The sequence below is a fragment of the Thalassophryne amazonica genome, chromosome 19 (assembly GCF_902500255.1).
Source record: "Thalassophryne amazonica chromosome 19, fThaAma1.1, whole genome shotgun sequence".
NCBI lineage: Eukaryota > Metazoa > Chordata > Actinopteri > Batrachoidiformes > Batrachoididae > Thalassophryne > Thalassophryne amazonica.
This window is the reverse complement of record NC_047121.1, coordinates 53244611-53271855: the sequence shown is the minus strand read 5'-3', so window position 1 is coordinate 53271855 and position 27245 is coordinate 53244611. Positions and strand designations below refer to the sequence as shown.

The window sequence follows — 27245 nt, the reverse complement described above, 5'->3', positions numbered from 1 at the left end:
TTGTGTTTCTTCCACTTTCTCATAATTACTCCAACAGTTGTTGTCTTCTACCAAGCTGCTTGCCTGTTATCCTGTAGTCTATCCCAGCCTTGTGCAGGTCTACAGTTTTGTCCCTGGTGTCCTTAGACAGCTCTTTGGTCTTGGCTATGGTGGACAGGTTGGAGTGTGATTGATTGAGTGTGTGAACAGGTGTCTTTTCTACAGGTAACAAGTTAAAACAGGTGCAATTAATACAGGTAAAGAGTGCAGAATAAGAGGGCTTCTTAAAGAAAAATTAACAGATCTGTGTGAGCCAGAATTCTTGCTGGTTGGTAGGGGGTCAAATATATATTTCATGTAATAAAATGCACAATTATTTAAAATCATACAATATGATTTTCTGTTTTATTTTTTCGATTCTGTGTCTCACAAATAAAGTGAACCTACGATAAAAATTACAGACCTTTACGTTCTTTGTAGGTGGGAAAACTTGCAACATCAACAGTATGTATATACGGACAGACGGAGACGCTGATCACTATATTACCCCGTATATACGCCTGTATTTCATACCGGGGGGGTAATGACACTCACACGCACACACCTTCAACTGCTTATCCAAACTCAGGTCACGGGGGCTGGAGCCTATGCCAGCTGTCATAGGACGGGGTTTATCCTGGACAGGCCCACACACGGACAAACAAACACATTCACAACTTAAATCTCTAATCCATCTAACCTGCAGGTCTTGGAATGGGGGAGGCACCCGGAGGGAACCCACACAAACATGGGGAGAACACAAACACCACACAGAAAGGCCAGAGGTGGGAATCGATCATATGACCTTCTCACTGTGAGGCAACAGTACTAACCGCTCATCCGCTGTGCAAGAATGACTCAATGTTTTTAAAAATCCAATGCCGTTCTGTTATTTGTAGTTCACCTAATTATATTTGCAATTTAATCTGTACAAAGAACACGTCACACTGTGTACATGTTTATTTAAAAAAAAAGTTATTGAGTATTTACAAGGTGGAAGATGTCAGGACTCTGAACAAACAAAACATGAAAAGTGTTTTTATTCACACGTATTCTCCACAGTCTGAGATGATCACTTTCTGCTTTGGTTTGCCATCTTTTGTTCCCTGAGCCTGCAGCAACAAAAACAGATGACAAAAAAAAAAAAAGAAAGAAAGAAAGAAAAAAAAATTAAAGTGATCAGATGACATTTCCCCTGCCGTCCCCAAAATCACTAATACAAAGTGTCAGTGCATCGCCCAAGTACACCCTTATTCACCCTAATTAGTCAATTGGTTATTGAGACATCATGCTAACAAGCAAAAACGGACAGACATCGCAATATTACCCTGTATATCACCCTGTATTTCATACCGGGGGTGGGGTGGGAGGAGACCTCTGAAATTGCATCCTGATTCTCTAAAAAACATGCAAAATCTTTAATCTTCTGATAAATAAGGCTGACCGTGTGTGTGTGTGTTCTCTACGCACAGCCACAGTAATTAAGCAATCCATACCAAACTTGTTATGGTTACTGGAGCCCTTAGGTTGAAAACGCACACACACACACACACACTCAGCCTTATACACTAGATCACATCCCGCTCATTGGAGCCCTTATTTTCACAGTTCATGTGGTACTCAGGTCAGGTCGCAGCATCAAACTTTACTTCCTACATAGTAGCGGCTGGCCAGGGTGCACTTTAAGTAGAATCTGAACGGGCCACAGCACGAGCTGTTTGCCAGTTAAGGCGTGTGTTTTTGTTTTCCAATTAAAATGTACCTGCTGTGTGCAGCTGCCACAGCGTTGCAGTGTTATGACCTGCTGTCACGTTTTGTCATCATTCAATTGAGTCTCATGTCTGTCACAAATTGCTCTATGAAAATTAATGATGATGACATCCACACAACGTACTACACCTTAACTAAAATAACTAGCCATTGATATGACTAAAATTCTTCTTTATTACCTGTGCGTAGAACAGGTAATTCGGCTAGTAATCCATAAATGTATAAATCAAATTTTTAGCTATTTTTTGTTCTAGCACTGTATTTATTTCATCAATGGGTAAAAGTCAGATCAGAACTGATCTTGAACAAATACTGAATCCCTTTTCTGCTTTACCTCCATTGTACGAAGCACATTCATTCCCTCCACCAGCTCCCCGAACACCACGTGTTTCCCGTCCAGCCAGTCTGTTTTATCAGTGGTGATGAAGAACTGTGAGCCGTTCGTGTTCGGCCCGGAGTTCGCCATGGAAAGCTGCCCTGTGAGAACACCAGACTGAGTCATCCTCAAAATCCTCTCATCAACACAAACCGGCATCACTGCGGCGTTCCCGTGTCTCACCTGGAGCGGTGTGTTTCAGCACAAAGTTTTCATCGTCAAACTTGCGTCCGTAGATGGACTTGCCGCCTGTGCCGTTGTGGTTGGTGAAGTCACCTCCCTGGCACATGAACTGAGGGATGATGCGGTGGAAGCTGCTGCCCTTGAAGCCAAAGCCCTTCTCATGTGTACACAAGCAGCGAAAATTCTCTGTACAAGATTTAAGAGATGACATCTCAATCTGGGGTCACCGAGCAAAAAAAAAAAAGTGCACCTCTTCTACTCCACAAACACTGTTCTTATTTTTAAAAGACATAACATGGATGATTTCAGTTTTTCAATCTTAGTTTTCACTGCATTATTGTTTCACTGTAGCAGCTGCAACAGATGTTTCCTCTTCAAATTTATGTCCAAGTCAGTTTCAATTTTTCAATTTATTTTCATTTATATAGCGCCAAATCACAACAGAGTTGCCTCAAAGCGCTTCACACAGGTAAGGTCTAACCTTACCAACCCCCAGAGTAACAGTGGTAAGGAAAAACTCCCTCTGAGGAAGAAACCTCAAGCAGACCAGACTCCAAGGGGTGACCCTCTGCTTGGGCCATGCTACAAACATAAATTACAGAACATTTCACAGAACAATTCACAGACGAATATACAAGAAATGCTATTGGCGCACAGGACAGGAGGATCGCCAACACAAATACAACTCCCATCTCTGGATGGAGCTGCACCTTAAACAGAGAGAAAAAACAGAATCAGGCATCAGAAAGACAAAAAAAATACTGTATAATTTGCCAGCATTAAACAACAAGAAAAACAGAAATACTAAGGTGATTGCCGGCCACTAGCCCTAAACTTCACTAAAAGACCCAGAATTTAGGTAAAGTTGAGGCCGCGGCCCACTCCAACTACTAATAAATGAATTAAAAGAGTAAAAAGCGTAAAACAAAACTGTACCAGTATGCTAGCCATATGAAAGGGAAAATAAGTGCGTCTTAAGTCTGGACTTGAAAGTCTCCACAGAATCTGACTGTTTTATTGACGCAGGGAGATCATTCCACAGAACAGGGGCACGATAAGAGAAAGCTCTGTGACCCGCAGACTTCTTATTCATCTTAGGGACACAAAGTAGTCCTGCACCCTGAGAACGTAAAGCCTGGGCCGGTACGTAAGGTTTAATTAGGTCAGCAAGGTAGGGAGGTGCCAGTCCATGAATAATTTTATAGGTCAGAAGCAGAACCTTAAAATCTGTTCTCTCTGGGACAGGAAGCCAGTGAAGAGATGCCAAAATGGGTGTAATGTGGTCGAACTTTCTGCTTCGTGTCAAAAGTCTGGCTGCAGCATTTTGAAGCAATTGGAGAGCCCTAATGCTAGACTGCGGTAAACCAGAAAATAGAACATTGCAGTAGTCCAATCTAGAAGAAATAAATGCATGGATCAGGGTCTCAGCATCAGCCATAGACAGGATGGGATGAATCTTAACTATATTTCGCAGGTGGAAGAAAGCAGTCCTAGTAATATTTCTAATGTGGAGGCCAAAGGACAATGAAGGATCAAAAATTACCCCAAGGTTTCTCACTTTGTCAGTGTGATGTATGACATACGAGCCTAGGCTGAGTGTTAACTGGTCAAATTGATGCCGATGTCTCACTGGACCAAGAACCATCATTTCAGTCTTATCAGAGTTTAAAAGTAGGAAGTTATTAGACATCCAACTTCTCACTGCTGCAAGGCAATCTTCTAAGGATTTTATGTGAATGAGATTACCAGCAGTTATCGGCATGTATAACTGAGTATCATCTGCAAATCAGTGAAAGGTAATCCCAAAACGCTGCAATATGTGCCCAAGGGGTGCTATATAAAGGGAGAAAAGCAAGGGGCCTAAGACAGGCCCCTGTGGAACCCCAAATTTCATGTCACTAAGGTTAGAGGTAGTGTTACTGTACAAAACACAGTGAGAACGACTGGTCAAGTATGACGTCAGCCATGCAAGGGCACTCCCAGTAATCCCAAAATGATTTTCCAGCCTATCAAGTAGAATATCAAATCAAATCAATTTTATTTATATAGCGCCAAATCACAACAAACAGTCGTCCCAAGGCGCTTTATATTGTAAGGCAAAAGCCATACAATAATTACAGAAAAACCCCAACGGTCAAAACGACCCCCTATGAGCAAGCACTTGGCAACAGTGGGAAGGAAAACTCCCTTTTAACAGGAAGAAACCTCCAGCAGAACCAGGCTCAGGGAGGGGCAGTCTTCTGCTGGGACTGGTTGGGGCTGAGGGGAGAGAATCAGGAAAAAGACATGCTGTGGAAGAGAGCAGAGATCAATCACCAATGATTAAAAGCAGAGTGGTGCATACAGAGAAAAAAAGAGGTGAATAAAAAGAAACACTGGGTGCATCATGGGAAACCCACCAGCAGTCTAAGTCTATAGCAGCATAACTAAGGGATGGTTCAGGGTCACCTGATCCAGCCCTAACTATAAGCTTTTTCAAAAAGGAAAGTTTTAAGATTAATCTTAAAAGTAGAGAGGGTGTCTGTCTCCCTAATCCAAATTGGGAGCTGGTTCCACAGGAGAGGAGCCTGAAAGCTGAAGCTCTGCCTCCCATTCTACTCTTACAAACACTAGGAACTACAAGTAAGCCTGCAGTCTGACAGCGAAGCGCTCTATTGGGGTGATATGGTACTATGAGGTCCCTAAGATAAGATGGGACCCGATATGATGAATGAATATGAATATGATGATCGACTGTATCAAATGCAGCACTGAGATCTAACAGCAACAGAACCGTAGTGGTGTCCGAATCCATTGCAAGCAGAAGATCATTCACCACTTTAGTGAGAGCCATCTCTGTGGAATGATATTTTCTAAAAGCAGACTGCAGTGGCTCAAAGAGATTATTCTCAGTAACATAGTCTACGAGCTGCCGTGACACCATTTTTTCCAGAATTTTTGAGAAAAATGATAGATTTGATATCGGATGATAGTTTGTCAATACACTAGGGTCAAGATTAGGTTTCTTAAGTAATGGTTTAATCACTGCAGATTTGAAACATTTAGGAACAGATCCAGAAGTTAAAGAAAGATTAATAATTTCCAGCACAGTCGGCCCAAGAGTGGGCCACAGGTCCTTAAACAGTTTTGTTGGTATAGGATCAAATAAACAGGTTGTGCTTTTTGTTGACATTTCGAGTTTTGTCAGCATTCCTAGTGAGATACTGTCAAATTCTGTAAATCTAGATAATACCTCAGTAGTGGCGCCCACATCAATAGCAGGGTGTAGTGGCTGGATTAAGGCACGCCGGGATATGTTTAACCTGATGTCTTCTATTTTCTTCCCAAAGTAATCCAGGAAATCTTGTGCTGTAAAAGGAGAGCGAACTACAGGTGGTTGTCCATGCATAAGTGTTGCCACCGTGTCCAACAAGAACTTTGAGTTATGCTTGTTTATGCTGATTACATCAGAGTAGTAGTAAGTCTGCTTTGTAGCCAATAATGCATGCTTATAGTTTAAGATAGCATCACGCCATGCAAGATGAAATACTTCTAATTTTGAATGACGCCATTTCCGTTCTAGACCTTGCTTTATGCTTGAGGTCACGCAGATAATTATTGAACCAAGGTGACTGTGATTTGGGGGAGCACGGTTTTAACACAGGTGGTGCAATCATGTCGAGTGTAGTTTTGAGCACTGAGTTTAAACTATCCACAAATCTGTCTACTGACTGGGTATTTGTCAAATGTGAAGCTAAGACATCAGGCAGTCTAGCGTGGAGTTCAGTCTTAGTTGAGGAGTTGATGCATCGCTGTAATGATATATAAGGTTGTTGTTCCACTAAACACGGCAGCAAAACTGTAAAGTTAATAAGTGAGTGATCAGACACCACTGATGTAAGAGGCATGATGTCAATATTCGTGACAGCAATACCACGTGCGAGAACCAGATCCAGGGTATTTCCACTAATGTGTGTCGAATCCCGAATGCATTGCCGAAATCCTAATGCATCCACAATTTCCACCAAAGATTTGCAGAGGGGATCAGAAGGTTTATTTATATGAATGTTAAAGTCACCAATGATCAGAATGTTATCTCTACACTAGTTGATAAGTTAGAGATGAGCGCACCAAATTCATCTAAGAATTCAGAATATGGGCCAAGAGGCCTATATACAGTGACAGAGTAATACGACTGATTTTTATTCTTCTGACCTTGGCAATGTGTAATATCCTGAGCAGAGCGGAGAATCAGATGCTCAAACGAGTGATATTTGTAACCCCCAACAGCTAATAAGCTAAACCTAGATTTACAAATAAGACCAACACCCCCGCCTTGCTTCGCATCACGAGGGACGTGACTAAATGTATACGCTGGTGGGCAGGCCTCATTTAAGGGGAGGACGCAATAGGTTTAAGCCAGGTTTCACATAGCCCAATCATATCTAAGTGATGATCAATAATTAGATCATTGATCAACAATGACTTTGAGGACAGTGATCTTATGTTAATGAGACCCAGTCTAAGGACCTCAGTGGGGTTGACAGTTGAACTGTTTGGGTTTAGGGGTGGTTCCAGAATAGCATATATAAGATGCCTAGAAGTAGGTTTAGGTTTAAGACATTTCACACGCATTGTAGGTAGCAGACACGAAATCTTTGCCATTTCAACATCATCCAATGTAGTAATGGGTATTAAGTTTGGAAAGCATATCCCTCTATGATTTTTATGGACACAACTACGGAAGCAGGCCACAGTCTCAACTTGTTGAAATTCCCTCCCTGGCAAATAAACTGCACTATCACCATAGTGGATTTTCTGCACTAAATTCCCCGCTAAGCTAATGGATTCCACACCCACATTTGTCATAAGCCTTGCAGGGTCTCTAATCACCTGCTCCGTGGCCTGCTGTAGATTCCTAATGTTACCCTCCCTGTAGAGCTCTATCTATGTTCGCAGACAAGATGGCGGCGCCTTCCCCAGTAGGGTGGAGGCCGTCCGGCATCAGCAAGCCACGGCGGCCCCAGAACGAAGGCCAGTTCTCAATAAACCTAAAGCCTTACTATCTATAAAACTGCGCCAGCCACCTATTTAACGATGTCAGCCTGCTAAACGTCTCATCAGTACCCCGGGAGGGGAGGGGACCAGAGCCTATTAATCAATGCCAACACATCTTTGTGGCAAGGTCACAAGTCCTCTCTATGTCCATTTTTGTGACCTCTGAGTGCTTCATCCTGATATCATTGGTGCCAACGTGAATAACTATGTGACTATATCTCATGTCATGTTCCTTCGTCTGTCTTCCCTTCTGCAGCGTCAGCACCCTAAGATGAGATGCAATGTCGGGAGCTCTGGCCCCAGGAATACATTTAACGTCAGCCGGCATCTGTAACTTGACTGTGCGGCTGATAGAATCCCCTATCACTAAAGTCCGGTGTTTCGGCCTGGAGACAGGAGTGCAAGTCACTTGTGGGCTCAGAGAATTCACATCTGGCAAATCCAAGGGGGAGAACCGATTCACAGTTCACACTGGCGAGTGTGATCGGGGTGCCACAACCGGGCACCAAGCCCTACGGGGCTTCCTCCACCTAGCCACAGTCTGAAAGCTGTCCTCAACTGCCAGCGTTTCTAAGCTGATGCTAATAGGCTCGCTAGCTGGCCCAACACTAACCTCATCTGGAGTGCCCGTAACATCTAACTCCACTGCGCTAAGAAGCTGCTCTAACTTACGGACACGGCTCTCTAAGAGAGTCACCCTATCTTCCAACATCACGCAGGATTTACGGAGGGTGTAAAGTAGAATTAGTGGTGTACCTTGTGCACTAAGAAATTCAAGAATGTAGCCAAGCAAACACGAGCTAACCAATAATGGATAAGCTAACCACTCCTAAGGCTCACACAGACGCAAATAAATTTATTAAAATTCCCAGCAGTTACACTGAAAAACTAACAGAAGTATTAAACAGGTAAAAAAGCAGCAGCTATAAAATACACTAAACAGTTAATTAACAGGAGTGTAAAAAAATGAAATGAAAAAATGATGACTGGGGTCCGAAATAGCTAACGCAAGCTAACCGCTAGTGAAAATGCTAGCCGCTCCTAAAATTTTACACAGGAGTAAAATAATTACTTAAAATTCACAGCAGTTCAACTGAAAAACGAACAGAAGTATTAAACGGGTAGAAAAGAAATAGCTATAAAAGTAACAACGGAGAAGGGAGGGGTCGACCTAGCTAACGAATGCTAACTGCTAGCGATTCACAACAGGACTGTTGTTAAATAATGTTCAGAGTATATACAATTAATAACTAGAAGAGTGCTAAACAGAAATAAAAGAAGCGTATACAACCGTGTGAAGTTCAGAGTGGCGTCACAGCAACAAACAATCCGTCAGAAGCAAGTTTGTCAATGTGCAAAAGGTGACCACATAATTATCAGATTTAACCTGACAACACACAACAATGCAGCAGCACCAAAACGCCATTTGTACACACCTGTTATTATGAACCCTTATATTACCATGATAAATGTTGTCCCTTTAGTTGTCTGTGAGTTGTGCACAAGTTTTGTGTTTTTTTGTCAACAAAATTGCATTATTCTTTCAAGACAAAACAGTGGCTTTTGTAATATTCTTGTTTAAACCATCAAATAAAGGTTAATCCTTTAAAAACTACAACCTGTCAGCATGTTTTAAACATCTTTTGTTCAATAAGGACCTTTTGCTGCCTCTACTGGTGGTTGGCTCTCACTGCGGTATTGGATCACTTCCTGTTCCGGAGCACAGCGGTGTTTTGCTGTATCTGTTAACTGTTTAATCTGCGCAGTTAGATTGAGCTAGTTAACTAGATAACGGTTTGTTTCACAGTGTAATCTTCACGTGCCTTAACTAAAGCACTCCCTCTGCTGAATCACCTCTAAATTATTTACACATTATTTACTTTGTGTGTTTTTAGGAATCCGCTAGCTTAGTGCAGCTACTAGCTCTTAGCCAGTTTAGCATGGCGGCTTCTCCTGTCTCTCCCGCACTTTTCTGATCTGGGTGTGAAATGTTTAGTTATTCCTCGGCATCCTTTAGCAGTAATGGTACTTATAATAAGTGTAGCTTATTCGTAGCTTTGGAGGCCAGGCTGGGCGAATTGGAGACTCGGCTCCGCACCTTGGAAAATCCTACAGCTAGCCAGGCCCCTGTAGTCGGTGCGGACCAAGGTAGCTTAGCCGCCGTTAGTTCCCCTCCGGCAGATCCCGAGCAGCCGGGAAAGCAGGCCGACTGGGTGACTGTGAGGAGGAAGCGTAGTCCTAAACAGAAGCCCCGTGTACACCGCCAATCCATTCACATCTCTAACCGTTTTTCCCCCACTCGGCGACACACCCGCCGAGGAACAAACTCTGGTTATTGGCGACTCTGTTTTGAGAAATGTGAAGTTAGTGACACCAGCAACCATAGTCAATTGTCTTCCAGGGGCCAGAGCAGGCGACACTGAAGGAAATTTTAAACTGCTGGCTAAGGCTAAGCGTAAATTTGGTAAGATTGTAATTCACGTCGGCAGTAATGACACCCGGTTACGCCAATCGGAGGTCACTAAAATTAACATTGAATCGGTGTGTAACTTTGCAAAAACAATGTCGAACTCTGTAGTTTTCTCTGGGCCCCTCCCCAATTGGACAGGGAGTGACATGTTTAGCCGCATGTTCTCCTTGAATTGCTGGCTGTCTGAGTGGTGTCCAAAAAATGAGGTGGGCTTCATAGATAATTGGCAAAGCTTCTGCGGAAAACCTGGTCTTGTTAGGAAAGACGGCATCCATCCCACTTTGGATGGAGCAGCTCTCATTTCTAGAAATCTGGCTAATTTTCTTAAATCCTCCAAACCGTGAAAATCCAGGGTTGGGACCAGGAAGCAGAGTTGTAGTCTTACACACCTCTCTGCAGCTTCTCTCCCCCTGCCATCCCCTCATTACCCCATCCCCATAGAGATGGTGCCTGCTCCCAGACCACCAATAACCAGCAAAAATCTAAGCATAAAAATTCCAAAAGAAAAAATAATATAGCACCTTCAACTGCACCACAGACAAAACAGTTAAATATGGTCTATTAAACATTAGGTCTCTCTCTTCTAAGTCCCTGTTAGTAAATGATATAATAATTGATCAACATATTGATTTATTCTGCCTTACAGAAACCTGGTTACAGCAGGATGAATATGTTAGTTTAAATGAGTCAACACCGCCGAGTCACACTAACTGCCAGAATGCTCGTAGCACGGGCCGAGGCGGAGGATTAGCAGCAATCTTCCACTCCAGCTTATTAATTAATCAAAAACCCAGACAGAGCTTTAATTCATTTGAAAGCTTGTCTCTTAGTCTTGTCCATCCAAATTGGAAGTCCCAAAAACCAGTTTTATTTGTTGTTATCTATCGTCCACCTGGCCGTTAGTGTGAGTTTCTCTGTGAATTTTTGGACCTTTTGTCTGATTTAGTGCTTAGCTCAGATAAGATAATTATAGTGGGCGATTTTAACATCCACACAGATGCTGAGAATGACATCCTCAACACTGCATTTAATCTATTGTTAGACTCGACTGACTTTGCTCAAAATGTAAATGAGTCCACCCATCACTTTAATCATACCTTAGATCTTGTTCTGACTTATGGTATGGAAATTGAAGACTTAACAGTATTCCCTGAAAACCCCCTTCTGTCTGATCATTTCTTAATAAAATTTACCCTGATGGACTACCCAGCAGTGGGGAATAAGTTTCATTACAGTAGAAGTCTTTCAGAAAGCACTGTAACTAGGTTTAAGGATATGATTCATTCTTTATCTTCTCCAATGCCATATACCAACAAAGGGCAGAGTAGCTACCTAAACTCTGTGAGTGAGATAGATTATCTCATCAATAGTTTTATATCCTCATTGAGGACAACTTTGGATGCTGTAGCTCCTCTGAAAAAGGGAGCCTTAAATCAGAAGTGCCTGACTCCGTGGTATAACTCACAAACTCGCAGCTTAAAGCAGATAACCCGTAAGTTGGAGAGGAAATGGCATCTCACTAATTTAGAAGATCTTCACTTAGCCTGGAAAAAGAGTCTGTTGCTCTATAAAAAAGCCCTCCGTAAAGCTAGGACATCTTACTACTCATCACTAATTGAAGAAAATAAGAACAACCCCAGGTTTCTTTTCAGCACTGTAGCCAGGCTGACAAAGAGTCAGAGCTCTATTGAGCAGAGTATTCCTTTAACTTTAACTAGTAATGACTTCATGACTTTCTTTGCTAATAAAATTTTAACTATTAGAGAAAAAAATTACTCATAACCATCCCAAAGACATATCGTTCTCTTTGGCTGCTTTCAGTGATACCGGTATTTGGTTAGACTCTTTCTCTCCGATTGTTCTGTCTGAGTTATTTTCATTAGTTACTTCCTCCAAACCATCAACATGTCTATTAGACCCCATTCCTACCAGGCTGCTCAAGGAAGCCCTACCATTAATTAATGCTTCGATCTTAAATATGATCAATCTGTCTTTATTAGTTGGCTATGTACCACAGGCTTTTAAGGTGGCAGTAATTAAACCATTACTTAAAAAGCCATCACTTGACCCAGCTATCTTAGCTAATTATAGGCCAATCTCCAACCTTCCGTTTCTCTCAAAAATTCTTGAAAGGGTAGTTGTAAAACAGCTAACTGATCATCTGCAGAGGAATGGTCTATTTGAAGAGTTTCAGTCAGGGTTTAGAATTCATCATAGTACAGAAACAGCATTAGTGAAGGTTACAAATGATCTTCTTATGGCCTCGGACAGTGGAGTCATCTCTGTGCTTGTTCTGTTAGACCTCAGTGCTGCTTTTGATACTGTTGACCATAAAATTTTATTACAGAGATTAGAGCATGCCATAGGTATTAAAGGCACTGCGCTGCGGTGGTTTGAATCATATTTGTCTAATAGATTATAATTTGTTCATGTAAATGGGGAATCTTCTTCTAAAGTTAATTATGGAGTTCCACAAGGTTCTATGCTAGGACCAATTTTATTCACTTTATACATGCTTCCCTTAGGCAGTATTATTAGACGGTATTGCTTAAGTTTTCATTGTTACGCAGATGATACCCAGCTTTATCTATCCATGAAGCCAGAGGACACACACCAATTAGCTAAACTGCAGGATTGTCTTACAGACATGAAGACATGGATGACCTCTAATTTCCTGCTTTTAAACTCAGATAAAATTGAAGTTATTGTACTTGGCCCCACAAATCTTAGAAACATGGTGTCTAACCAGATCCTTACTCTGGATGGCATTACACTGACCTCTAGTAATACTGTGAGAAATCTTGGAGTCATTTTTTATCAGGATATGTCATTCAAAGCACATATTAAACAAATATGTAGGACTGCTTTTTTGCATTTACGCAATATCTCTAAAATTAGAAAGGTCTTGTCTCAGAGTGATGCTGAAAAACTATTTCATGCATTTATTTCCTCTAGGCTGGACTATTGTAATTCATTATTATCAGGTTGTCCTAAAAGTTCCCTAAAAAGCCTTCAGTTAAGCTGCAGCTAGAGTACTAACGGGGACTAGAAGGAGAGAGCATATCTCACCCATATTGGCCTCTCTTCATTGGCTTCCTGTTAATTCTAGAATAGAATTTAAAATTCTTCTTCTTACTTATAAGGTTTTGAATAATCAGGTCCCATCTTATCTTAGGGACCTCGTAGTACCATATCACCCCAATAGAGCGCTTCGCTCTCAGACTGCAGGCTTACTTGTAGTTCCTAGGGTTTGTAAGAGTAGAATGGGAGGCAGAGCCTTCAGCTTTCAGGCTCCTCTCCTGTGGAACCAGCTCCCAATTCAGATCAGGGAGACAGACACCCTCTCTACTTTTAAGATTAGGCTTAAAACTTTCCTTTTTACTAAAGCTTATAGTTAGGGCTGGATCAGGTGACCCTGAACCATCCCTTAGTTAAAAACTTTCCTTTTTGCTAAAGCTTATAGTTAGGGCTGGATCAGGTGACCCTGAACCATCCCTTAGTTATGCTGCTATAGACGTAGACTGCTGGGGGGTTCCCATGATGCACTGTTTCTTTCTCTTTTTGCTCTGTATGCACCACTCTGCATTTAATCATTAGTGATCGATCTCTGCTCCCCTCCACAGCATGTCTTTTTCCTGGTTCTCTCCCTCAGCCCCAACCAGTCCCAGCAGAAGACTGCCCCTCCCTGAGCCTGGTTCTGCTGGAGGTTTCTTCCTGTTAAAAGGGAGTTTTTCCTTCCCACTGTAGCCAAGTGCTTGCTCACAGGGGGTCGTTTTGACCGTTGGGGTTTTACATAATTATTGTATGGCCTTGCCTTACAATATAAAGCGCCTTCGGGCAACTGTTTGTTGTGATTTGGCGCTATATAAAAAAAAAAATTGATTTGAATTTATCTATCCATGAAGCCAGAGGACACACACCAATTAGCTAAACTGCAGGATTGTGTTACAGACATAAAGACATGGATGACCTCTAATTTCCTGCTTTTAAACTCAGATAAAACTGAAGTTATTGTACTTGGCCCCACAAATCTTAGAAACATGGTGTCTAACCAGATCCTTACTCTGGATGGCATTACCCTGACCTCTTGTAATACTGTGAGAAATCTTGGAGTCATTTTTTGATCAGGATATGTCATTCAATGCCCATATTAAACAAATATGTAGTACTGCTTTTTTTGCATTTGCACAATATCTCTAAAATTAGAAAGGTCTTGTCTCAGAGTGATGCTGAAAAACTAATTCATGCATTTATTTCCTCTAGGCTGGACTATTGTAATTCATTATTATCAGGTTGTCCTAAAAGTTCCCTGAAAAGCCTTCAGATAATTCAAAATGCTGCAGGTAGAGTACTGACAGGAGAGAGCATATCTCACCCATATTGGCCTCCCTTCATTGGCTTCCTGTTAATTACAGAATAGAATTTAAAATTCTTCTTCTTACTTATAAAGTTTTTAATAATCAGGTCCCATCTTATCTTAGGGACCTCTTAGTACCATATCACCCCAATAGAGCGCTTCGCTCTCAGACTGCGGGCTTACTTGTAGTTCCTAGGGTTTGTAAGAGTAGAATGGGAGGCAGAGCCTTCAGCTTTCAGGCTCCTCTCCTCTGGAACCAGCTCCCAATTCAGATCAGGGAGACAGACACCCTCATTACTTATAAGATTAGGCTTAAAACTTTCCTTTTTGCTAAAGCTTATAGTTAGGGCTGGATCAGGTGACCCTGAACCATCCCTTAGTTATGCTGCTATAGACTTAGACTGCTGGGGGTTCCCATGATGCACTGAGTGTTTCTTTCTCTTTTTGTTCTGTATGCACCACTCTGCATTTAATCATTAGTGATTGATCTCTGCTCTCTTCCACAGCATGTCTTTTTCCTGATTCTCTCCCCTCAGCCCCAACCAGTCCCAGCAGAAGACTGCCCCTCCCTGAGCCTAGTTCTGCTGGAGGTTTCTTCCTGTTAAAAGGGAGTTTTTCCTTCCCACTGTCGCTAAGTGCTTGCTCACAGGGGGTCGTTTTGACCGTTGAGGTTTTTCCGTAATTATTGTATGGTCTTGCCTTACAATATAAAGCACCTTGGGGCAACTGTTTGTTGTGATTTGGCGCTATATAAATAAAATTGATTTGATTTGAATAATAATATCCAGAATTACACCATTTATCATAACCAGAAACTACAAAATTTGAAATTATGGTCAGGTTTTCAATTTTCCTATGTTCCTTTAACTAATAAAGGGACTGCATTTATATAGCACTTTTCCATCTGCATCAGACGCTCAAAGGGCTTTACAATTATGCCTCACATTCACCCCGATGTCAGGGTGCTGCCATACAAGGCGCTCACTACACACCAGGAGCAATAGGGGATTAAAGGCCTTGTCCAAGGGCCCTTAGTACTAACCGTACTGAAAGCTTTTGTCAGGAAAAATAGCTAAATTTAAACTTAAATAGTGACTTCATTAAAATCACTTTATTATGCATTTCATTTAATTATGTTACCAAAAATAAACCATGTGAATGATCCAAATCCTCCCAATAATAATTCTGCCCTCCTCAGCACAGCTGTGAAGCCTTGAAGGACTCTACTGAAACCACCAGTCACATGACAACAATTCATCAAATTTTCAGCAAAACTACAGGCGAAGCCCAGAGGAAAGAATAGAGATTTTGAAAGAGAGGAAATGGAACAAATAAAAAATAAAGAAGCAGTTATCATACAACCCCAATTCCAATGAAGTTGGGATGTTGTGTTAAATGTAAATTAAAAACAGAATACGATTTGCAAATCCTCTTCAACCTATATTCAATTGAATACACCACAAAGACAAGATATTTAATGTTCAAACACATTTCAAAAAAGCTGGGACGGGGCAACAAAAGACGGGGAAAGTTGATGAATGCTCAAAGAACACCTGTTTGAAACATTCCACAGGTGAACAGGTTAATTGGAAACAGGTGAGTGTCATGATTGGGTATAAAAGAAGCATCACCATAAGTCTCAGCCGTTCACAAGCAAAGGTGGGGTGAGGATCACAACTTTGTGAACTGCATGAGAAAATAGTCCAACAGTTTAAGAACAATGTTTCTCAACGTTCAATTGCAAGGAATTTATGGATTCCATCATCTACAGTCCATAATGTAATCAGAAGATTCAGAGAATCTGGAGAACTTTCTACACGTAAACGGCAAGGCCGAAAACCAACATTGAATGCCCGTGACCTTCGATCCCTCAGGTGGCACTGCTTTAAAAACCGACATCATTGTGTAAACGATCTTACCGCGTGGGCTCAGGAACACTTCAGAAAACCACTGTCAGTTAACACAGTTCGTCACTACATCTACAAGTGCAAGTTAAAACTCTACCATGCAAAGCGAAAGCCAAACATCAACAACATCCAGAAACGCTGCTGCCTTCTCTGGGCCCGAGCTCATTTGAAATGGACAGACGCAAAGTGGAAAAGTGTGCTGTGGTCTGATGAGTCCACATTTCAAATTATTTTTGGAAATCATGGATGTCATGTCCTCTGGGCAAAAGAGGAAAAAGACCATCCAGATTGTTACAAGTGCAAAGTTGAAAAGCCAGCATCTGTGATGGCATGGGGGTGTGTTAGTGCCCATGGCATAGGCAACTTACACATCTGTGATGGCACCATCAATGCTGAAAGGTACATCCAGGTTTTGGAGCAACACATGCTGCCATCCAAGCAACGTCTTTTTCAGGGACGTCCCTGCTTATTTCAGCAAGACAATGCCAAGCCATATTCTGCATGTGTTATAACAGTGTGGCTTCGTAGTAAAAGAGTGCGGGTACTAGACTGGCCTGTCTGCAGTCCAGACCTGTCACCCACTGAAAATGTGTAGCGCATTATGAAGCGCAAAATACAACGGAGACCCCGGACTGTTGAACAACTGAAGTCGTACATCAAGCAAGAATGGGAAAGAATTCCACCTACAAAGCTTCAACAATCAGTGTCCTTGGTACCCAAATGCTTATTGAGTGTTGTTAGAAGGAAAGGTGATGTAACACAGTGGTAAACATACCACTGTCCCAGCTTTTTTGAAATGTGTTGCAGGCATCCATTTCAAAATGAGCAAATATTTGCACAAAAACAATAAAGTTTATCAGTTTGAACATTAAATATCTTGTCTTTGTGGTGTATTCAATTGAATGTAGGTTGAAGAGGATTTGAAAATCACTGAATTCTGTTTTTATTTACATTTTACACAAAGTCCCAACTTCATTCAAGATATCAAGTTGTCTTTATTACCCCCTCGGGGGCAATTTGTTGTGCACGCAGCAGTAAAACACATTCATACATACATAAACATAACATGATCTTAAATATGGCATGAAAACTCACCAAGCAGTAAACATAATAACACAACATAAAACCTAGATAAAAAAAAACACACGTGATAAAGTTTAAAAATCTTGTGAGAGTGGGAATAAAAGAGTTCTTGTACCTATTGGTCTGACATCTCTTGGACATAACTCTATGACCAGATGGAAGCATTTTGGACTCAGAGTACAAGGCGTGACTGGGATCATCCAAGATCCACCCCGCCTTCTTAATGGATCTGTTTTATATATAGGTGGCAGGTTGTTTAAGGAAACGCATATACAACCCCAATTCCAATTAACTGGGATTGTATGTGCACAGCAAATGGAGGCTTGTTTCAGCCACTAATCATGAATGTAACACTTGTTGTTTAAAGTTCTACTTTGCATCCTGTGGTACTGTACTGTAGGATCGTGGGATGTGTTGGTGTGAAGGACATCGTACAGACCTGCCGTCATGGGAACGACGTCAGCTCGGAGGAGGAAGCGTAACCTCCCTGCTGGCTTGTTGCCGATCTTGATGTCCATGTAGACCTGGGGGTTTACTCGACCCTTTCTAGGTGTAGGTCCAGTCTGCAGACACAAACCACACTTCAGTCACCATTTAAAAAAAGATGGGACCCAACATTTAAATTTAGTGTTCCTGGGGTCCAGCATTTTCCCCTTTAACTTCTTCTGAATGCGTCGTGTACACAGGGGGGTGTTTTCCTTCTGTGACTGATCTGGCACTGATAGTCAACTTGCCAGCTGGTAATTTGCTGGGACTCTGCTCTGCTACAAGCTGTCAGTTCTGACAACAACAATCTACACGTGTATGGTTGCTAAGGAGCAAAATTTATATTTGCACACGTGGCAATTCTTTCTTGCACTTTTTACTTAGTTTTTACGGCAAAAGCAGATGTCAACCCACTGACTCTGGTCTGCTTGAGGTTTCTTCTTGCAATCAATAAACATTTCTCCCAACCACTGCTGCCAATCTGCTTGTTGTGAAGCCCCCTCAGCTAACATTTGTTATGACTTGGTGCTGTAGAAATACACCGAACTGACTTTTGAATCTGTTCTGATGCATCTTCAGTTCATATAGAATCTGCCAGCGAGGACAGACTGACTCAACATTTGGTGGACGGAAAGATGAAAACAGTTTGAGCAGCAGCTCTCCAGTGAAGTGGAACTTTTTTTCCCAGCTCTGTTCCATAACATCAAAACAAACAAACAAAACCTCAAAGAGATGCTAATGTTAACCATTTATAAAATTTTACCTTTAATCAATTTAATCTCTAAGCTGCAGACACATAACACTTTTGTAAGGACTTGGATCTAAAATCAAATGCAAAGGAAAAACCGTAAAACACAACGTGGGAAAGAAAATTAACAAGTAAAGATCAGGACTCTTTTTTATTAAAGATCCATAACCCATGGTAGTGTAGGATCAACAGACATTCAACAGAACCATCTCACCTCCTGTGTTGCTGTGCTGGCCGTGTCTCCCGCCCCCGCCGCCTCCCCGTCCACCTCCTCTGATGACTTCCCTGAAAACCTCTTCAGCCAGTCGTCGTCTGACCACACTGAGGCACATGCAGAGCTCAAATCACAGCTGTGCATTTAAAAACACCGCAGGAAAATACATCAACCACCGGGCTCCCTGAAAGTCACCTGGTCGAGAAGAACCTTCTTTGATTCTCATGGGCTTGGCAATGTTTACCCGGATAGTCCGCCCGAAAAGCTCAGACTCATTCTGCCAGAAAAAATAGGGAACAAAACCCAAGATTCTAAAACAAACATCATGCCTACTTTAGACAAGCAAAAATGCTCCAATACTTTAAAATGTGAAGCAGATTGGTGAGGGACTCACCATGTTATCAATAGCTGCTGCAGCATCCTGCAGGAGAAAAAAGAGCACAAAGTATGTTTAAAAATGCTTGTTAGGTGGAGATCAATAACTACATCTACACAGGCTGCAAGAATTTGCACTTTCTTTGAATTAAAAAAAAAAAAATCTTGCTCAGGTGAAACTCACTTTACTTTGGAAATTATCTGATTTGTGTCGTTCATTTTACTCATATTCACAGAAAGGGTTTGTCGTGTTGCTGCTTTATGATTATTATATACTGTCGATTCATTTAATAAAGTATGTGTCATCAAACAGCCGTATGCAATAAAAAAATAAATAAAAATTTAAATGTTGTGTACCAATATTTACTTTAGGAGTATACACAGTTATATAGTACAATCAAATGCTTGATAGTTTCATTAATTAAGTACTAATTTAGCCACATTGCCCCTGTTTTCTCTTTTTCCCGCCCGCCTCTTTTCTCCTCAGTTTATAGTCAAAATAATATTTTTCTTTTGTATTTTTTGTTTTTTAAACAACAATTTATCATTTATTGATGGACTATTAAATTAACGTACAGCTATTTTTATAACTGACAAATCCTCCTGAGTTATTTCAAAAATATCCAAATTCTTTGATTTCAGCTTCTTAAATATGAATATTTTCTGGTTTATTTTACAAGCTGCTTTACTCCCTATCTTTGGGCTGTGTACAAAAAAAGACACTTGATGATGATGATCATGATGATATATATATATATATATATATATATATATATATATATATGGAGATAACAACTAATCGAGATAATAATTGATCAATTTAATATTGATGAAAATAATTGTTGCAGCCCTACAATAATGACAACATTCTGTAATTCCAGCTTCCTAAATGTGAAAATGCCCTGATTTTTGAAGTTTATTAATCACTCAATTGTTTTGGGGTGTTTTGGACTGTTTTTAGACAATAATGTGAAGAATCTTTCTTTTTCCTCTATTTACAGTTAAATGTGGCTTGGGTTCCTCAAAGTCCAATAAATCTCACTTCAATGTTAGTTTTTACATTTTTAATTGCTATATTTTATAGATATTCTTCATTTTCTCTATGTGTGTCCTTCAGACAGTCACACTAACTAACAAAAGCTAACCAGCACCTGATTAGGAGAGAGAAATTCACGACCAGGAAAACTTCAGCGCTGCAGGACCTACCTCTGCCAACTCAAACTCAACAAAGGCAAAGCCTCTGTGCTTTTCTGAAAATGGAAACAAGACATAAATAGGACAACTTCAGACTCTTTGTACCTTCACTGTTTAATATACAACCTGCTCTGACCTGTCTCATAGTCCAGCGGGATCTGGATGTCTGTGATGTCTCCAAACGGGATAAACGCTGCATGTAAAACCTTCTCGTCCACCTCCTCTGCTAGGCCACCTTCAACACAAACACACAGTGGCCACCAACAACAGGACGTCTAATGTTTTCCATCATTTTACCATCCAGGGAAGGTCAGTGTTACTGAGAAATAAATCAAATAATAAAACAAATCAATTATTTTACACATTTTTACACAATGTTTTGGTTTTATCAGCAGTAGTCACACGACAACGACGTCAATTTGTGTTTTCGGTACGAGAGTTGCGCTCAAGGGGAAAAGGAGGTGACACCATCTCGTAAAACAAGTATTTGTGATGAAATCAGACATTTTATTGAAATGTATTGAGGGGTGTGTGTTTCAGAGAATGTAATATTGGCCACATGCTCGTGCATCCGTTCTGACGGGTTAATACGACACGAATCGTAGGGGTTATGTTGAGAGATGACACTATAAACTCAAGAAGTTTTTTATCCTGCATGTCTGCAAACCCGTAATGCAAGGTGTTGTTTTCACTGGCACGTGTGAGCCTGTGGACAAGATAACAACTGACGGGATTTCCTTTAAACTTGGTGGGAATATTACTTTGATACGAGGGTAGGCTGAAAAGTTCTAAGGCTCACTATAATGCAGTTAATGCATTACTCCTTCATGGGGAGCCTTAGAACTTTTCAGCCTACCCTCGTAGATCTCTACAGGTGATTAGATTCTGGAGTAGTTTGATCAAATGTCAAGAAAAACATAGTCTGGGAAAAAACAAAACAAAAAATCTTTTTTTCTGTAAACTTCAACAACCAAGAAGCCTGGATGAATTATCTAAATTCTGAAGCATATATTGATGAGCAAAACAATTGTGATTGATCGGTATAAATGACTTCATAATTTAGTCACATGATGAAATCATAAATCATCAAAACCACCACGACAGATGTGTGTGTATTTACTTGTACATTTATGTTGTGGTGTGTGTCTGATTATTTGGCTCTCAGATTGATTGTAGTATTTTTGGAGACATGGTGAATGTAATTTTTAGGAGCTCACAGCTCTCAGTTACACACCTGGGGCCTCATGTACAAAGCGTTCTTACACACAAAAACCTGACATCCATCCGTTTCCACACCAATGTTCAGATGTATCTAAGTGAAATAACCGTGGAAATGTGCGGTGTGTCACGCAAAGATCCAGGCTGGTGTACGCACGTTTCTACAGCTGTTGTTCCACTGTGGACACGTAGAGGTGATGCTGGGAACTGCTAATGGTGTGAAAACATGAAGTCATCAGAGTGATGTGCACATCAGAGACACACTGATGAACAGTTAACACACCCATGTGTTTGCAGTTATATAGATGGATACAAAATCATGTGCAAAGTGATGCGTAAAATGGCGCTTAGCGTCAGAGGACCTTGAACACGAGGAGTTACTTGCAAATGACACTAACTGACTCATAAACTGATTCTGATTATCAAGGCCACTGTTGCTGGAGCTGCGCGCAGAACTGCGGCCGTCCCAGAGCGCAATATGGCTAGGAGCCAGGGGTTGTCTGTGTCCACACAGGTGCACGCTGCACTTCCTGGAAACGGGCATTTCAGCGTGAGCTGGCCGATCAGTCAGCAGTGTGCCAGTCAACTTGGAGCCGAGCCACCAGCTGTGTGGAACGCATCCATCCGAAAGTCATCCAGATACATCACATTCCAATATTAAAGCGCCACGTGCAGCAAGAGCCGGTTTCAGTGTAATCGAGCTATTAACTGCACACATGTTCACATCGTATGTGATGCGCAAATGCGTGTCAGGCTGGTGTTTGGCACGGTGCGCGATGGCAACTGCTCAATCAAACAACTTTATTAATCTCACAAGGGGCAATTAAGTAGCTGCTTGCTGTGCAAATAGTGTATTTGTTTAATTTATTCAAACGTAAACCAGCGCGGCCACATTTGGGCATGTGCGCATTCAAATATGTTTTTATTATTATTCTTAATGTCTTTTTTATTTTTGCTTGATGGTGAGATGCAGAGCTTCTTAACAGGCTTCCTGTGTTCAGTATTTGTCAATAAACGTGTGTGTAAATTGTAAACATCACACTGTCAGTAGAGGCGTGCCTCACCTTGTCACATCAGTGTGTGTGTGCGCTGTTTTGTCTCACACACACGCTCCTTAGCTCCCACAAACATTTTTCCAGTTTCATGATTAATCCATTTAACAGCGTACTGAATAAACTGTCCCTGTGTGTCTCCACGTAATTTCCAGTCATCTACAGTATCATTTATTTCCTGTGTTCATGTTGTCTGATGTCACGTCGTGAGGAATCCCTGCTCAAAGGTCCTATTTACACAAAAGTGCATATTTAAGGGGGGTGCGTGGCCAGGGAGGAGATTGGTTCCACATTCAATTCCACGTTCAGTGGGATGGACAAACGGAACGTGCGTGAATTCATGTCCATGCACATCTGAATATTTTTGTGCTTACGCCAGTTCCTGGGTTTTGGCTTATGCCATGTTTCAGTAGGAAATCCACGCAAGTCTTTGTATATGAGGTCCCTGATTTCTACTTTTTAATTTAATATGAGCGAAGCGCCGTGCAGCAGCATGAAACTCGCTCTATGGTAGATGAAGGCACAAACTGGAAATGGCACAAAAATTCAGCCCCAGAGATAAAGAGGGAAAATCTGCACACTGGTTTAAAGCTCCCAAAATCTTTTTATTGACTAAAAAAAAAAAAAACAACAGTCGAAACGTTGCTTTTTTTTAGTCAATAAAAAGATTTTGGGAGCTTAAACCAGTGTGCAGATTTTCCCTCTTTTTCCTGTCTGCAGTTCCTGATTAACCTGCACCTGGCCTAATGTTGGATTGGATGTGCACACAACTACCTAAATGACATGGTGAGATGCTGAAGAGCTTTGCTCATCATGTCCGTGACATATACATATTATGTACAATTATTTCACACTAATACGAGCGAAGCGCCCATGCAGCGAAGCTCGCTCTTATGGTCAACGAAGGCACAAACCGGAAATGGCACAAAAAAATCTCCCCCAGTGGAGAAAAAGCCACAAATCAGACAACATTGTCGTAAAAAGCCACAAGCCGACGGTAGACGAAGCCACAAACCGGAAATGGCACGAAATGATTCAATCCACCGACAATCAATAACAATCAATAGCCTTTTTGCTGAACAATTCCCTTATCTGTCTTTCAGAGTGGCCATTGTTTTTGAATGTGTTTTCAGGAAAATGATCATTTCTCTATGTTGATTGCAGACCCTGCAGCAGGTCTGTAATCAACCGCTTCTGCAGCAGCTGTTCTTGAAGCTTGAACCAACGAAGCAGTGCTCAGCTCCACTGCTTCGTTGGTTCACTGCTTCGCTGCTTTTCAGAAGCAGAAAGTCCGCTTCTTAGCCCCTCTCAAAGCCATTTAAAGATGTCAATCATAAGTCATTTTGTGTGGATTAAAGTCACTAACAGGGACTCTGGTCTTGTTGCAGGCAAGAAACGAGAATCGTCCTCCGTTCCGTTCGCACAGCTCCAAGCACTATGCACTCTGCTGAGTAAAGTTAGAGTCCGGTGTCATGTACAGAATTAATAACTTCAAAGCAAATCACTGTTTTAAATCAAATGACACCTCTTTCCAAACGTAATACAAACAATAAACTACAATGGACTAAAACGTGTTTTTCCTCTCAAAATGAGACGTCCAGCGTTCTTTACGAATTACACTGATGCTGATGTACAGCCGGCTGAGCTCAGCTCAGACATACAGAGTGGTATTCATGCCAATAATCTCTGAAAGGAACTGCTTTTGACAAAAACTACAGATTTAGTTTATTTCCATTTAGGTCCAGAGATCTAGGATCCACCATGTACACATTTTGTTTATTTCTATTTATGTCCAAAGATCAAGGATCCAGTGACCAATTTCATATTTATTTACTTTAAGACTCAATAAAATGTTGTTGACATAAAAAACCTGTAAAGCCTCCTGTGTGTCCTGCGCCTTTCAGTCCAGCCAATGATCAATACCCATCCCTAGACCTAAAAGACATGGTGAGATGCTGAAGAGCTTTGCTCGTTCATATCCGCGACATATACAGTTGTGCTCAAAAGTTTACATATCCTGGCAGAATTTTTGGTTTTTTGGTCATTTTTAAGAGAATATGAATGACAACACAAAAAAAACTTTTTTTCCACTCATGGTTAGTGGTTGGGTGAAGCCATTTATTGTCAAACAACTGCTTCCTCTTTTTAAATCAATTCAATCTATCAATTTTTTTTTATATAGCGCCAAATCACAACAAACAGTTGCGCCTTATATTGTAAGGCAAGGCCATACAATAATTATGTAAAACCCCAATGGTCAAAACGACCCCCTGTGAGCAAGCACTTGGCTACAGTGGGAAGGAAAAACTCCCTTTAACAGGAAGAAACCTCCAGCAGAACCAGGCTCAGGGAGGGGCAGTCTTCTGCTGGGACTGGTTGGGGCTGAGGGAGAGAACCAGGAAAAAGACATGCTGTGGAGGCGAGCAGAGATCGATCACTAATGATTAAATGCAGAGTGGTGCATACAGAGCAAAAAGAGAAAGAAACAGTGCATCATGGGAACCCCCCAGCAGTCTACGTCTATAGCAGCATAACTAAGGGATGGTTCAGGGTCACCTGATCCAGCCCTAACTATAAGCTTTAGCAAAAAGGAAAGTTTTAAGCCTAATCTTAAAAGTAGAGAGGGTGTCTGTCTCCCTGATCTGAATTGGGAGCTGGTTCCACAGGAGAGGAGCCTGAAAGCTGAAGGCTCTGCCTCCCATTCTACTCTTACAAACCCTAGGAACTACAAGTAAGCCTGCAGTCTGAGAGCGAAGCGCTCTATTGGGGTGATATGGTACTACGAGGTCCCTAAGATAAGATGGGACCTGATTATTCAAAACCTTATAAGTAAGAAGAAGAATTTTAAATTCTATTCTAGAATTAACAGGAAGCCAATGAAGAGAGGCCAATATGGGTGAGATATGCTCTCTCCTTCTAGTCCCCGTTAGTACTCTAGCTGCAGCATTTTGAATTAACTGAAGGCTTTTTAGGGAACTTTTAGGACAACCTGATAATAATGAATTACAATAGTCCAGCCTAGAGGAAATAAATGCATGAATTAGTTTTTCAGCATCACTCTGAGACAAGACCTTTCTAATTTTAGAGATATTGCGTAAATGCAAAAAAGCAGTCCTACATATTTGTTTAATATGCGCTTTGAATGACATATCCTGATCAAAAATGACTCCAAGATTTCTCACAGTATTACTAGAGGTCAGGGTAATGCCATCCAGAGTAAGGATCTGGTTAGACACCATGTTTCTAAGATTTGTGGGGCCAAGTACAATAACGTCAGTTTTATCTGAGTTTAAAAGCAGGAAATTAGAGGTCATCCATGTCTTTATGTCTGTAAGACAATCCTGCAGTTTAGCTAATTGGTGTGTGTCCTCTGGCTTCATGGATAGATAAAGCTGGGTATCATCTGCGTAACAATGAAAATTTAAGCAATACCGTCTAATAATACTGCCTAAGGGAAGCATGTATAAAGTGAATAAAATTGGTCCTAGCACAGAACCTTGTGGAACTCCATAATTAAATCATAATGACAACAGAAACTACCCAAATGAACCTGATCAAAAGTTTACATACCCCATGTTTTTAATACTGTGTATTGCCCCCTTTAATATCACTGACAGCTTGGAGTCTTTTGTGGTGGTTGTGGACGAGGCTCTCTGATGGTAAAGCTGCCACTGAATATGTTTCGGACTTTATTTACATCAATTACAAAGAAATACAAACAGTATGACACTTTATGGTAAATCTGTGTGGAGTAGACAGTTCTCAAAAACTGAGTGACTGGGGAAGAAGGAGAAGAGTGAGGAAAGCCACCAAGACACCCAGACAACCCAGAAGAAGTTATGGGCTTACGTGACTGTGATTGGAGAAATTATGCAAGCTTTGCATTTTGTATCACCAGTTATCCATCTTCATGATGAAGTGGTATAGAGGAGGATTTTCTTAAAAAGAAGACCTGAAAGTTTAGCTACAAATTGCCAGAAGGTACATCTGAGATGCAAGCCTAGATTTGATCTGTGGTGAAAGAAAATCCTTCTCTGCTCTACTCCACTATGAAGCTCAGTACCGACCTTAGTTTTCCTCGTTACTTAACCTGTAGTTTTGTTTGTGTTCAGTTTCTTGGATATGTGAAGTTTTAACTCCATAGAACTTTCTCGTATGTCTAAAAAAAAAAAAAAGCTAAATTCACTCACCGACATACAACACCCGTTTGTTGGCGGCCATGTTTAACTTCAACGCCGGCGCTTTGTCATTGGTGCGTTAATGCCAAAGCCCCGCCTTTTCCGGTGTGAAGTTTCCTCTATCTTTTTTTTCCAACCAAAACTTTATTTTAACAAATACAATAACAAACAAATGAAGAAAACACAAGGTTCAGGTTTCAAATCCCGCAAAACGTCGGAGAGGTCGCTGCGCTGCAAGATCTCAGTAACACTGAGAACTGCATTGAGATGCTCTGATCAGGCTGCACTTTAACCGCTGCACACGGACAACACAATTAACATCGCAACATAAAACTATTTTTATATTGTGCCTAAAATTCTCATGAATATATTCTCTGGGTTTATAGACGTTGTTACTGCGTTTGTTTTATGTCAAAATGTCAGACGCTCAGGTTGTTTCTCCATTATTTTCAATGGGAGCTGCTGTGAGCTACACTCGCTTCCTGATCATGTCGTCGGAGAGAAAGTGAAGTTTGCACTTTAACGTCCTGTTTATTGTAATAATTTTTTTTTATTAACAAACAGACATGTATATTTTAC

General features: G+C 41.1%; 1 protein-coding gene across 1 annotated transcript; it reads right to left on the bottom strand.

Annotated features, from left to right (window-relative positions):
- Positions 1–963: 963 nt before the first annotated feature.
- Positions 964–26764, bottom strand: ppie (peptidylprolyl isomerase E (cyclophilin E)). The gene is made up of 10 exons (XM_034159677.1): positions 26679–26764; positions 20355–20453; positions 20231–20274; positions 19044–19070; positions 18845–18926; positions 18650–18756; positions 17641–17764; positions 2348–2533; positions 2123–2265; positions 964–1130 (listed from the first exon to the last, which is right to left on the bottom strand). Exons 1-10 carry the CDS (start codon positions 26707–26709, stop codon positions 1062–1064), a joined length of 912 nt encoding a protein of 303 aa, XP_034015568.1. The 5' UTR covers positions 26710–26764; the 3' UTR covers positions 964–1061.
- Positions 26765–27245: the final 481 nt, after the last annotated feature.

Bases quoted from the DNA above. Each gene is read 5' to 3' on its own strand.
- ppie (XM_034159677.1), bottom strand. From the start codon at position 26,709: ATGGCCGCCAACAAACGGGTGTTGTATGTCG. The intron at 19,071-20,230 runs GTAGGTCCTGCA...TTTCTCCTGCAG, and splicing joins TTGAGTTTGAGTTGGCAGAG to GATGCTGCAGCAGCTATTGA. The intron at 18,757-18,844 runs GTGACTTTCAGG...CATGTGCCTCAG, and splicing joins AGAAGGTTCTTCTCGACCAG to TGTGGTCAGACGACGACTGG.